The 15,062-nt window shown below is 34.5% G+C and overlaps 1 protein-coding gene across 1 annotated transcript in view; it reads right to left on the reverse strand.

Moving 5' to 3' along the window:
* The window catches only part of LOC120625655 (glutamate receptor-interacting protein 1), a 101,825-nt gene extending 94,165 nt beyond the window's left edge, over nt 1-7,660 (reverse strand). The window contains exon 1 of the mRNA XM_039892758.1: nt 7,268-7,660. Within this exon, the coding sequence (XP_039748692.1) occupies nt 7,268-7,382 (115 nt within the window). The 5' untranslated portion in view covers nt 7,383-7,660. The remainder of the gene's footprint in view (nt 1-7,267) is intronic.
* Nucleotides 7,661-15,062: the final 7,402 nt, after the last annotated feature.

The following is a 15,062-nucleotide window of genomic DNA, read 5'->3' on the forward strand; positions in this document are numbered from 1 at the left end:
TACCTCATTACATTCTTATGGATAAACATGTTTGTAATATTGTATAGAAATGCATAGGTGTTATTTGAAATAAGATTTTTTTATAACCGTATTTTTTTCATACTACTAAAAAGCAAGTAATAATTTTTTCTATAAAATATTTTGTAAGTCGGTGCCAAGTAAAACGATGAAAACTACTAGATATAAATCATAAACTGCGTATTACCTTTTATACAGTAGCAAGGAAAGTACCGGTAATGTTCAACATTTTACTTGGCACCGACATAAAATGTTGTAGAAAATATATATTTATTACTTGCTTTTTACCTGTATAATAAGTTGGTTTATTTAAAAAAAAAATTCAAAGCAGGGGCTGGCATAGCATATAAATACTTAACTTTTGGCTTAACTACTTGGCTTTTTATAACCCTTGCAATGCCTGTTCTTAAATTTTTTATAACTCTTACTGCAGATTTTCTTCATTTTATATGTTAATAGGACTTTTATAATATGATAATAGGACTTTTCTTAAGCTTTCTTTTTTTTTTACTTCTTAAGAGACGTCTCCAAGATATCAACCGGTAATTTATTGTAAAATTGCATACAATTTCCAAAATACACATGTATTTGTAATAATAACTGAAACCTTATAACTTGATCTCTATGTATTTCATAATATCGGATGGAATAAGATAATGCATATATCTAAACAAAGCTGGCATTTAGAACGCCCGTGCGCTTGTCTGGAAGCGACCTAAGACGCTTTAACAATCTCTTCGCTATCCATTGAGGGTTGACTAATTTTAGAACGTTGCGTAACTGACCCTAATTATGGCACGGCTAGGGCCACGTAAACAAATAGAGGAAGTCTCGGAACGTGGTTGATGGAATTCCTCATAGATTTACGAACATACAGAAGCCTCATTCAGCCATGCCTGTGTCCAAAAACATTGAAAACGACCCGCGCATGTCTCGCTTTACATCCACTGAATGTTGTTAGCTCACAAACATTTAACTATTTTTATGGTGAACGTTTAGAACATTAGAGGTAAAATAATTATTGTCAACCGCTAAATGGTATGAAGTGAATAACCGCCTGTTCGAGAATCAATTCTAAACTGGAGTGGTTTTTGATGTCTGTATCAGTCGTGTACATGTTTACTGTATGTTTTTAATTCTATGAAAATTCTCCACAATTCCTCAGTAAACATCTCATCTCTCATTTCTTCGCATCCGTTAGTATTTTGTCATTCTTCTTATTATTTTGCTCGTGCAGACATAAAACTTTGCATTACGTATTTCACGCCGCGACCACTGCGAGCGACTTCGTTTTTTTGAATGAGAAGCAAATCTAGCTATCTACCAGTTTTCATTTTTTTTTATTTTTGATTTTTTACTTTTCACTGACTTTTGGGAGTTATGTGCGTTTCAATTAATGCAATTTAAATATCACATGCTTTAAAATGTGAAGGAAGACATCGTGTGGAAACCTGCATGCCTGGGAGTTCTACATAATGTTCTCAAAACATAAACTTTACTTTATTTTAAGTATTAATTATTGATCATTGTGGTTTTTTTTTTACATTAATATTTATAAAACAAAAAAAAATTATGACGTTCATAAGTGCTGTAACATATAATATTATAGCCTAAATTCAATAAAGATTTGATTGATTGATTAATTGAAAAGTGTGTGGAGTCTACCAATCTGCTACGGCCTCAACCCTTTCTCATTGTAGGAGGAGACCCATGCTCTGTCGTGTGTCGTGTGTGTATGTCGTGTGTGTGTGTCGTGGCTGGTAATGGGTCGATGTGACGATAATAGCCATGTAAGTGGGAATAGAAATACACACTATCGGTTTAAAAGTTAGCCAATATTTAAGTAGCTGTATGAATAGAATGGCTGGTGTTTTTCAAATACATATTAATTATATTAAGATACGAAAGCCAGATCTCTAAGAGGGGTTATTAGGTCAACACAAGAGAAGGCGCTTAGCATTGACTGCTGTTTATATTTAATTTAAAAGGCACTCATTACAAAATAGTAGGCCAGCATTAAGAGTACGCTAGCCGGTAGATTGTATTTGTGTCTTAAGATGCCGAGTACGTTTGCCATAATGAGGTTTTAAAATTCAATGTTATTATTAAATCTACGTAAAATTCACCACATCGAAAAAAAAATGTTATTCTTTACCATATTTCTGACTACATGATTATGCACTGTACACGATTAAGTAAATTTTTCTCGACGGTAAAAATCGCAAATTTGCAGTAGTCGTAAGTCGAAAAGAAAATCACGTCACGCTCTCAAATGAATAACATGTAACAAAACGTAACTAAACTATTTTCTTACAGAAAATTTTAAGCAATATATTTTCAACAGCGAATTTTTTATTATGTGAAATTATTTTAATGCAAACTTACAGTTTATTAAGCCCCAAGTCTCTTTCTATTTTGCAATGCAATAATAAAGATAGTTCAAACTTTTAGAACAAATGATAATCCTTATAATTGTAGCTTTACTGAGTTTGTATATTTTAGGTAACATCTATAACAAAATAATATAGTGTACTTCCAGTGATATCTCGATTTCGTTTGTAAGCGCAACCTTAATATTCACTACTGGTTTATTTTGTTAGATTTATATTATGGTGTTCTGTTTATTTATACGTCTTAGAATGTAACTGTTTTGTATAAACATTATTCTATAATTATTTCAAAATGTTTTATTTATAAAATACTAGCTGAGCTCTTCGGTTTCACTTGCGTTGCCTAAACGTTGTAATTATTATAAAAATTAAGCTTTATTTGCTATACTCCGCGAACAGCAGGTGAATAATTGTTAAGAATTGTATCATTGTTAAACGAAACGTGCGTAGATTACATTATTATTATTATTTATTATAACTCTTTATTTGTAATGTAATCTAATTATTATTATTCGAGATTTACTCTCACGCCCGTGTACAAAATAAATACATAAAAAGAGCCAAAACAACATTAATATACTTAGATACATCGAGATTAATACACTTAAATATACATTACATAAATACATACTTGCACCGGGCGGAGGATTACACCCCGGCAGGGGAGACCAGACGGCCTGGGGTCAGGGCGACAGGCTTAGGAATCGGCGGACTATCCTAGACTATCCTATTATTATTATTATTATTATTATTAATATTGTACACCACATTAAGAACTATACAAGAAAAAAGAAACATAAAAATAGAAGTAGAATACAAAAGGCGGCCTTATCGCTTGGTAGCGATCTCTGCCAGGCAACCTTAGAAATAGGAACAAAAAAGAGGAGAAGTAACTGCAGGTGCCGAGGTACATTGCCGAGGATCTGTTTAGTATGGAGTATACGGATTGAAGAAATTATAAATTACACCATACAGATTCTCCTGCTGTTCGCGGAGTATACCAAATTAAGCTTAATTTTCATAATATATTATGGATTTCCGCAAAGTAACGCCTGCTTCTATCCAATAAACGTTGTAAAATTATGTTATTAGCCATGCGGATACCTTACTACTCGCGTCGCTTAATATAATTTTTTCATATGTTTCAACATGTTTTAAAACACAAGGTTTATCTACAAGAGTTTATCTTGAAAAAATAAGCTTAATTTGAGTCTTTTTTCGTTTACGTCCACATTAAACAATACACACAAAAGTGAATAAATCATTATGTTCGTATTTAACTTTATAGAGTACACAAGCGACTTAATAATAAACCCTCAGTTATTTAATGCTTCCTATGTACCTCAACATGTCTACACATGCCAGATTGTACTCGCTTCCGGTGATTTACGTTCAGTACAGTAGCAACCATGTTACAACTGCTTTAAACATTAGATCAAGGGTTTCCAACCCTTTTGATGTCAGAAGATACTTTTATGTAAATTATTTAAAAATGTATTTTTAAATGTATGTTTTTTTTAGAAACTCTCGAATGGAATTTTCTTTATGACTCTGATTGATATAAATGAACAAGTATGGTTCTTATGCGAACAAATATTTTGCATTTTGTATTGTATGTACGTATTTTTGGGATTTTGTATTATTTTATAACAAAAAAAGAGTGTATAAATACTTTCTTTTTTGTTGCTTGTCTTAGTGAACCAAATTGAAGTATTATTTATATTTAATAAATATACTACAACAATATACACATCGCCATCTAGCCCTAAAGTAAGCGTAGGTTATAGGTTCTATGATTGATGATTGATGAATATTTTTATGAATAATATACGAAAATGCTTATAATATATATGAGCACGCAGACACTGAAAAACATTCATGTTCATCACACATTCATTTTCCATTTTGTGGGAATAGAATCCACAGCCTTGGACTCGAAGGCACTTAAGGTCGCTGCCCACTGCGCCAATCGGCTGTCAATACTCATATGTTTTAAATAGAAAAAAACAAAAGTTATGTTGAAATTAATAAAAACAAATTAAATAAAAAGAGATATTCTTTATGAATGTATGTTTTTATATTATATTTTTAAGTATTTTCAAAACGATGTTTACACTTAAAATAACGGTTAGATTCTTCACATAGAAGACCTGCAAGAAAAAAAAATAGTGTAAATGAAGTCTGTTTTATTGTAAAAAAAATAGGGGGTTAAAGTCATTTATATTTACAGTTTTGTGTGAATAAGTGTTGCCCTATATAATTTTCTTCAATATTTTATTTTTTTACGTCGCACACTTTTTCATGTTATGAGGACAACACATCAATCATTTGAGAACCCTTGTCTCAATCATTTTACCACTGGGACGGTTGGAGGCACGTGGTGGCCCAATAAAACGAGTTGTTTACAAATACAAACTATTTATATCCCCAGGAACTAAACGTTTCTTGAACGTAACGGAATTGTAGATCTATTGGAACGCTCTCACAGTGATCAGTCGACTGCCTCGTAAGTCTAGTGGTTAGTATGTCCGGCTGGGCTACGAACTGAGTTCGATTCGCGGGTGGTTCTAAAAATTGTCGGATATTCGATACTTTTGAATTTATTTTTTCTCAGTACTAGTCCAAAATTAGTTTCAAAGTATGTTCTACTTTCATCTTAATAATTTGTGAAGATTTATTAAATATTTGCAGTTGCAATATTTAAATTAATTTAAAAAAGTGTGTGGGTGTAACCTTTACGCACTATTGAAGTAAAACTTTTATTATTTATTACAAAAATAATAAATAAACAAGTATATTTAGAGATTTTCAAAAAACTTTGCAACTTAAATTATTATTTTTAAAACTGTAAAAATTTTCTTCACTTTGCTAATCACAATTGATCCGTTGGAAAATATATAATCCTAATTGATAATGATATTTAGCAATAGCTACCTAACATACATCATTTTTAAATAGCGGAAACTACACAGAGGTCTGACGTAAGCGTTACTTCCGTCAGAAAAAAATCTGATTTACTCCCAAGTCGCGCCTAAAAAAGTTTCACTTCAATAAATAAATATATCTTTGTATTTCTATTCTTCTTTTATTTCCCAACATTAAAGTGGTATACAAATAAAGAGTTAAATAATACATAAATATACTTAACTTCGCGAAATGACGGATACAACAGTGTCCTAATATAAACCGAGAGTCGAGACTAACTACATCATTCGGCACATCCCATTAACAAGCCGTCTAATCTGAAGTTCGTAGACCAGCTCATTAGCCCATGTTTACCCTGCCAACTTTCTTGCCGTCTTTGATGTTTCAGCGACAAAGCGGTCCTTGGCGGCGTGGGGTTCACGCTTCTGTAGCATTAAATCTTTTGTAACCTAACTTAACCTAATCCCGTTTGTTTTGTTACCTTGTCTTACCAGTTTCAATATTATTTAGTATTTCAACGCAGTGTAGGTAACTGCACGTTATTTAACAATTCTTTTTCACTTCTCTAACTCCCTTATTTTTACACAACTGTCCAAAAAGGAGTTAATTTATGTTTGCTATGTTTGTTATGTTTGCCAGTTTTTTAATTTACCTGACCAATGACCTTGGCATTGGTCAGGTAAATAAAAAAACTGGTTCAAAAAAACGATAATTGTAGTAAAAAAATGATATTATTTAAATGGTGGTAAAAAACTATATTATTGTCTATCAATGATAGACAATAATATCGTTTGTAGAATTTTAGGGTTCCGTACCCATACGATAAAATGGGAGTAAGATTCCGCCTTCTGTCTGTCCGTCTGTGCGTCTGTCACCTGGCTGTATATCATGAACTGTTACAATAAGACAGTTGAAAGTTTCACAGTTAATGTATTACTGTTGCCTCCATTACATCAAATACTTAGTGAGAAATGTTTAGTAGTGCTAGAGTTTTTTGAGATAGAGCTAATCCGGGCATAGTACCATAGCTATGTTCACTTCTGCCGTTAAGCAGCATTGTTGCAATGCTGTGTTCCGGTTCGGTTACCGGTGTAATTACTAGCACATGAGGCTTAACACCTACGCCTCAAGTTGATGGACACAAGGCCACATGTTGCAGGATGTGCTCCTTGCATGCCCTGTGAAATTTTGCTCTGTTTATAGGCGATGGTTTTGGGTCCGTCAACTATGACTACATAAAAAATACGACAATACACACATCGCCATCTAGCCCCTAAAAACGTAGCTTGTGTTATGGGTACTGAGATAGCTGATGAATATTTTTTACGAATATAATACACATAAATACTTATAATATACAGATAAACACCCAGACACTGAAAAACATTCATGTTCATCACACAAACATTTTCCAGTTGTGGGAATTGAACCCACGACCTTGGACTCAGAAAGCAGGGTGGCTGCCCACTGCGCCACTCGGCCGTCGAAAATAGAATAAAATGAATATTTAAGGGGGCTTCCATGCAACAGATTTTTTTGCCGTTTTTATAGATAGCGGAACCCTTCGTGCGTGAGTTCAACTCGCACTTGGTCGTTTTTTTTAAACTTATTTCGAGATAGATTCAATTAGAGTCACGTGACTAAAGACTACATATACACTTACACTAGTATCTCAGTATAAGTGTATATGATCTGCATTAAAACTTGTTTCGTGATGTTTTTTTATAATATTAAATGATAACTCAATAATATTATTATAAGTTGCAATGTTGATAGTGGAAGAGAGCAAACGCTCAGTTACTTGCCAGCGCCATCTCAGAAGAATCTTCATTCAAAACTGGTGATAGACTAACTAAAAACCGTTTGTCGTTTCAAAATTGAATAAATTAAGTTGTAATTTTCTCAAAGTCCCATATATTGTTTTGCCAACTTACGTCGTTGTTGTTTACGTGACAAAGACGGCGTTCTTGGAGGTTTAGATTTAACACTCCTGTAGCAGTATACCTCTTCTTTCCCCTTCTGTTTCGCCAACTTGAAGCCGGAGAACATTTCACTACAACACCGCACAATGCACAGTACAAATCGAAACCACTGAAAACACACACCAATCCATTTTCATCTCAGAGGTTTTAATCGTTAATTCCTGACACCAAAAACACTTTCACTATTTTCACATTTAATGACAATCCATATAAGATTCTTAGTTAATCTTTATACAAATACTTTGCTATTCTGCTGATCATTACTAATAACAGTCATTAAATATTTCGCCAATAAGAAATTAAAATACGAGCATCTGTACGGTTTATATCTTGGTCTTAAAAGAACGTGCGTGCACGCAGACGTCTGTCGTGCGATTCCGTGCGTTGTTTTGTCGGCACGCGCCCGTTATATATAGAACGTCGAGTCGCTACGTCCGCTACGTATTTTTCTGTTATTAATACACAAGTAGGTATTAGAGGTAATAAAGTGTCTGTAGTAGGCCAGATGAATAATGTATAGGAGTAACTTTTATCTAAACACTGAAAGCCATGAAAGTTTGTACAATACAATTTTATATTTTTTTATATATTATACCTTTATATGTAATGTCCACATATCTTACCACTACTACAGTCAAGTCAAGTCAAGTCAAATATTTCTTTATTCAAATAGGCACATAGATGGCACTTTTGATGCGTTATTATATACAAAATGTGTACATAGCAGTGAGTAGTGATGGCGATAACTACAATCGTAAACTTAAAACTACGAGGGTTCCAATCGCGCCCTGGTCTAAGAAGAAGCCCACAACAAACTTAGCCGGGTGGTCTTTTTGTTATCACCATCTCACATTGTCATTAGAATATATACTTTTTTGTATAAATTATTATGTTTTATGTCTATAATTATTGTATTTAAATATGCTAAATAAAGTACTTCCAACATAAAAATTCTGTTAGTCAATTTATGTATATTTGTTGTATCCTAATTCTTGTTTTTGTTGTTGTATTGATATAATGTGAACGTAACCTTAATCTAATAAATTTTTGTCAGCTTATAAGCTGTGAACAAAGACATTAATGATGATTGCAACATAAATTCAATATGTAATATAATACAATAGCAGCAGGCAGTTATATTCAACTCATAATATATCTAAGGACTTCAAAATTATTGGTTCAGGCAATTGTACATATACTCTTAGAGATACTAACACAATAACAACGGTTCGATCTATGTATTTTGCCTTGATAATATCATAATATGTTCTACATATTTTTTCTACATAACGTTATTCTCAGGTTAGGCCAGTTAAGTTAACCTAACAATTATTAATTATAAAGTCAACATCTCCTGAGGACGCTGCGTTGTCGGTGCGAAACGTGCGTAGGAGTAGAAAGTATAACGATTCAAGAAATTTTAAATGAAACCATATAGATTCTTATGCTTTTCGCGGAATATAGCAAAATAAGCTAATTAAGCTAAGCGGCCGACTGGCGCAGTGGGCAGCGACCCTGCTTTCTGAGTCCATGGCCGTAGGTCCGATTCCCACAACTGAACATGTTTGTGTGATGAACATGAATGTTTTTCAGTGTCTGGGTGTTTGTCTGTATTTATGTATATTATTCATAAAAATATTCAACAGTCATTTTAGTACCATAACACTAGCTACGCTTATTTTCGGGCTAGATGGCGATATGAGTATTGTCCTAGTATATTAATTTTATTTATTTATAATAAGTATATCATGGACTTCCGCAAAATAGCGCCTGCTTTTATCCAAAATAATGCCGTCAAAAGACGTAGAATATAAAAAATAAACCATTATTCCCTTTACATCATGATGTCTCAATAAAATAACTGAACGAAACATGCAAGGGCAATAAATTCATACAAAAACGCAACGTGTACAAATGTTTGGTTTACGGCAGTATATAAATGTGGGGATAATAAAATATGATGGACGGCCAATGGCGAAGCGAGGCAGCCTTTCATGTCTGGTTGTAGCAAGACGCATGTTTGGTTATTTAAAATAATTAATAACTCAGATAAACCAACAGTGTTTAGTTTAAAAAAGTAGTTGGGCTTGGAATCCTGAAATTTAAACAGTGGGTTTCCTTTAAAACGTTAATACACACTAAGAAAGGAAAATTTAATAATTCCACCCCAAAGAAGGTACTTATAGGGTGTTAAAGCTTGTATGAAAGTCCGTTATTCTTCAATTGATATCGATGAAACTTAGTAGAGGGGCTTTCTTAAACAAATTATTTTGAATTTGATACCCCAATTCTCGAGTGTAGATATATGCTACCTTATATCACGATTCTGGCATAATAATAGCCGAAAAACGTAGATATAGAATAAATCGTCGTAGTCTATAGAATCGGGTCGTAGAATATAGAGTAAATATTAATAATAATTTGTATTTATATTTACGCAATTGAAGTCGCGGGGGACTGTTAGTGTTCCATGTCCATATTATGCAAACATTCATTCCATGTTTCCCTTAGGAATTTTGTAGAAGAACATGTCAACTGACAGTCTTATTTTTTCACCATGGGCTCAAAGTCTGCTATTGCAATTTGTTGTGTTTCAGAAGTCAATCAATGTGTAAAAAAACAGAAATAAAATATTAAAAAAACAGAAATAGTGGTTAAGTTTGTTTGCAGCAAATTTCCGGTACATGTTTTTTCTTAAATTATTAATTGTGAAGATACGAGTACTTAAGGTAACTGAGAGAAAAGTAACGACTTACGATAGGCACTAACGAAAATTTTATTTATTGAAAGAAAAATTAGTGGCCCAATGCCTACAATACTCTATTTGCCTGAGAAATTCCTACTAAAACTTGTTGAGACTACGATAGTAATACATCAAATCATTGGACGAGTCATTTTAAGGATTAATCTAGACAATAATAACAATAATTTTAAAAACATGTGTTTTTCGAAGGTATGTGATATGGATGACACGACGCAGAGATCTTTTCTAGCTTAAGGGTAATCGGAATTTCGGTAACATTTTCTAAATTAATTTCTAACTTTCGTCTGAGCTCGGAAATCCTTGCTCCTAGTCAAGACTCGAGACCAAATTGTGAAGACAAGTCAGAGTGATTGATGGAGCTTGCTCTGGTAAAACACCTTAGTAATACATAAATTACAATGAGGGACCGCTAAAAGTCAAAATATTTAACAAGCAAAGGTATCTACTCTGCTCGTATACAGCATGATAGTTGTAATCCCTATCCCTCCTAATCCCTAGTAATATTATAAATTATAAATGTGAATGTAAGTTTGTTTGTTACGCTTTCACGCAAAAACTACTTAACCGATCCTTATGAAACTTTGTACACATATTCTTGGCAGTGTTAGAAGTAATATAGAATACTTTTTATCCCGACATTAAGCTCGGTTCCTTTGGAAGAGGGGATGAAAGTGTTTGACGATATTACACCATACTCCGACCAATTATAACCGATTTACATAATTATTTTTGTACTATAGAGGTATAATATGTGTAGATCTGATTAATGTGGTTGGAGATTGAGGATAGAACTCCTCAGCGGACAGCAGCAAACCCCTCATTTAAGGCTTAGCGATACTGAATACTTTAAATTTTTTTAGAACTACAACTAAATTAAATGCCTCATCAAAAATAAAAATCAAACGCAGACGACGTCGCGGGCAACAGCTAGTGAAGAATAAAAAGTGGTAACTCTAATATAAATTTAGCTCCTTGCAGATACAGATGGCGAGGAACTAGGTTCTTTGCCCACGTCAGTCCCGTACAAGCCTGAAGGTTTGAAATTGGCGGTGATCAACCCCGTGCCTCGAAGAGCATGCCACCAAGACTATCAGACTCCGGTCACACAGCATTGCAGTAATACTGATTGGCGGCAGTTATACTTGACGGTAAATTACGTGCCCGGATCGAACACAACTTGTTTCTAGTCCAAGCTCGGGTCCACCGTTGTGATGCGTGAGTTGGGGCTCACAACTACCATTATTTCAGTAAGAGATAATGCTACCATAAGTGAGTGATACATAGTGAATCCACTTTGCCGTTTAACGGAAAGGATGGATGGAAGGATGAGGTGAAGGAGACATGATGTTGATAAAAGGATCTGGTTATCGAGATCCTATTATTATGCCATTTAAAGAAATCTGTTCTTGTGAACTCGTTGCTTCTGACGCTCTAAAAGTCATGAGATTTTTTGAGACAACAAAGTTGGGGTCTTAACCTCTGGATGATCATGTGCCAGTATTACTTAAGAAATTATGAAACCTTATGGAGAGATCTTTAATAGGACCCAGTTGGTTTAGTCACAACCGTCTGAAACCCCGGCACACCAATGATTGGCTGAGCTGAGGTTCGGCCTCAAATGAGGCGTCCTCAGGCCGACGATCCCTTCGCTTCCCTAAGCCATAGGGTTCAAGCCGTCTCTGGCAGAGCCTCATTCCGAGGCTCGCCAACGAGCCCGCGTTACGCTTATAAAATCATTAGCTTTAATCAGCTACATACAATCCGAAAAAAAAAAGAATGTAAACTATTCCGTACATAATATAGTTATACAATAGAATACAACCTTAATCTCGTTCTTATAATAATGAAAAGTTTAGTGTCGTGTGCAAAATAAGTTCTACTCAGGTATTAGGTTACGCTATTGAATTTTCGATCGAGTGGAAAAAAGGTTAAGTTGAATTTCTGCCTGGATCGCAAGAAAATTGTTATTTGAGTACGCTATAAATAGATTATTTTATTGAGTCTTGAAGTATTTTGATATAAGTAATAATATAATCAAAACCGATACTTTAGTGAAGGAAAATCATAAAAGCTAAGATCAAAGTCATTAAGAAATATATAAAAGATGGTAGAAACTTTTATTTTTATTTTATGACTAGCTGATCCGCGCAACTTCGTCTGCACCAAATCGGTTATAACAGTTGTTTCATATGCCTTGCGACTTGCTATTATTTGTGAAGAGTTATGTCCTTTATCTCCTACAATATTTATCAGATCTTGATTAAAATTAGACAATACATGCTTGATAGTATACACTTTCGAATAAAAAAAGAATAATTAAAATCGGTTTAAATTTAACGGAGCTGTGAAGTAAAATTGATAAATATTTTTATCCCATTTCCCGGAGGAAACTTATTGTTTATCGGGATCAAAAGTATTCGTATCCGTTCAGTAGATTTCACGTGATGTCCGGACAGACAGACAGACAGACAAAAAATAAATTAAAATCTGTTTTGGACTCAGTATCGATTATATATGCATCCCGGATTCAAAATATATCAAATGCACAGAAATCTTCCAGTTAAAGTTTAATTATAAGTATAGATTTCTGAAATCTGAAAGTCCAATTTAAATAAAGCTCGTATGAAATACTATCGTACCCAGTAAGCTAAGGCGGTACGGTTTAGCGAGTTTCAAAGTCATAGTTTCTAAAGACACCTTGCAATTGCTCGCTAGCTGAAAAGTTAGACTGAACAAAAGTCGGGCTTTACATTAACTACAGTCAGTATGGTCATAGCCGTAATGGGTGATCGTTAAGAGTGTAATTAAAGCCTACCACACGTCCCGTCCATTCTCGTCCCAAAGCACTGAGTGAAACGGAGGCTGTTTGAAAACATACGGCCTAAGTTTAGCTGCGTTTACGTTGTTACTTGTACCATGTAGACTATAAATTGACAATGAATGGCACAATATTGGCACTTCTTCGCTCTTAAGAGATTCCCGACAGGCTGTTCCATTGCGTGTGGTGGTATAATGTGACGAACTCTAATCCTATGTTACGAATATTGATTTGGAGTTGATTGTAGTTAGAGCAAATTCAGGTCTCCGAGGTTAGTCACCCATCCAATTACTTGACTTGGGTCATGGTTGTGAAGAAATTAATAAGTCGAAACTAAGCCATACCTTTTACATAAAAAGTTTAGTACCTTTTAATAAAACTTTACAGTTTCAGACAATCATTCAATGATGATAAGGTACCGTTTATAAATAAAATGTAGTCGTAGTAGTAGTGTAGTAGTTTAATCTTTTATTATTTAATATAAACAACGCATACTAAAATAATAAAAACTCAGAAAGTAGTAATCTCTGCCAACACAACACAAGCGAAACAAACAGTTTGTGTAAATTAATTAAGTAAATAAATTATTATAATAATTTTTATCAATTTTATTAAAAAAATAACTACATTTTAATATAATTCAAGTGTAGTCTATAGGCTTATAAATATACTTTTTTTATTGTATATATACATTTCACAAATTAACTAACTACATTAAAGTATTTATAACAATCAGTGAAGTAGAACGCACGAAATTAAGATTTTTATACAAAAGTCAAATCGTTTTTTTTGGTAATATACATACCTATATTTTCCTCATAGACAGTATAAATAAGTGACGTCAGGTCATCGATGGGGATCAACGCCGCGTTTTATTATCTCCCGTGTGTTTTCTAAGCAGCCTTACCTGCGAGTATAATGTCGGTTCGACCGTGGCTCCAGTTTCTCGTGTTACGGGTAATGAATGCTTTTATTGCAGCATTGTAAAGCCAGCGTCAAGAATGTATCCCTAAGTGCTTAGGTAAATGTTGCTGAGTGAATAGGCGTACATTAAATGAGAGAGAGGAAAATGTATGGAGAAAAGAGCATTCATAATTGTTACGATGTTATATTGTACAAGCTTTCAGAGCCAATTTCTTTTCCTTATGGATGTTTTTGAAATAAAAGACTTCGAAAGAGCGAGTATGCTCGACTGTAATACCGAGGTCTTGGGGTCGATATTATTGGGTTTTCTATCAAGAAATTCATAGTACCATTCTGGTGTGGAAATTGGCAGTGATTCACTTTCGTGCCTCAGAGACCATGTTAAGCAGTCAAGGCGGCTGACCTCGTTCCGGTCGTATCAGAGCTACGGTCTTATCAGCCTATGAGAGAGAGAATAGAGATTGCAACTGTGTTTACACACACTTGTTCACTATAATATCTCCCGCGTAGTTGAAATTTCTCTCTGAAGATTGAACATCGTGGCCGTAATCTGTCAGGGAAATGTTCTTGTTTTCTCTTGTAGTAGAGGGTCTTGGTCATAGATCCACCTCGCTGCTCCAATGCGGGTTAGTTGGCAATAGCACTTCTTTCCGCCACTCCATGTCCTTTTTCATAGCATAGGTGACCTACATAGCAACTCAAGTCTGATGTCACTGAACTCCTCCTAAAGGGCTGGACCGATTTGAATGATTTTTTTGGTATGCGTTTTGTGGCAACCTGTATGGTTTACATTCAAAAATCAGCCCGACAGATGGCGCTGGGGTTCGCTAGTATATATATAAGTAGCAAAGATGGAAGCGGGATCTATGGCGATGGCATTACTTTACATTACACAACTAGATGGCACTGCAAGATCCTACATCGCGCTATCGATGTTTTCACAAATGAGGGTCACGTATTAAACTTTCAAAGATTGCCTCGCCTTGCCTCTGCATACACCACCAGCTCAGACGAAGATCTTCCAATTGTTACGGTCGGGAAAATCACCAAGTCCCGTCAATAAAGTGGCATTGGGCCGGGTAAATAGCTCGGTCAGAGATAACTGTGTAGCGGCTGACGAAAAGGCAAGTATTTTTTTCTGCATTGGTGAAACGTGGACCTTCGCATAGCTGGCAACGCACTCAGCCCCCGATTGCCGAAGAGATGCGCGCTTATTTCCGCCGGTTTTAATATGCATTTGA

The sequence above is a fragment of the Pararge aegeria genome, chromosome 8 (assembly GCF_905163445.1).
Source record: "Pararge aegeria chromosome 8, ilParAegt1.1, whole genome shotgun sequence".
Lineage (NCBI taxonomy): Eukaryota > Metazoa > Arthropoda > Insecta > Lepidoptera > Nymphalidae > Pararge > Pararge aegeria.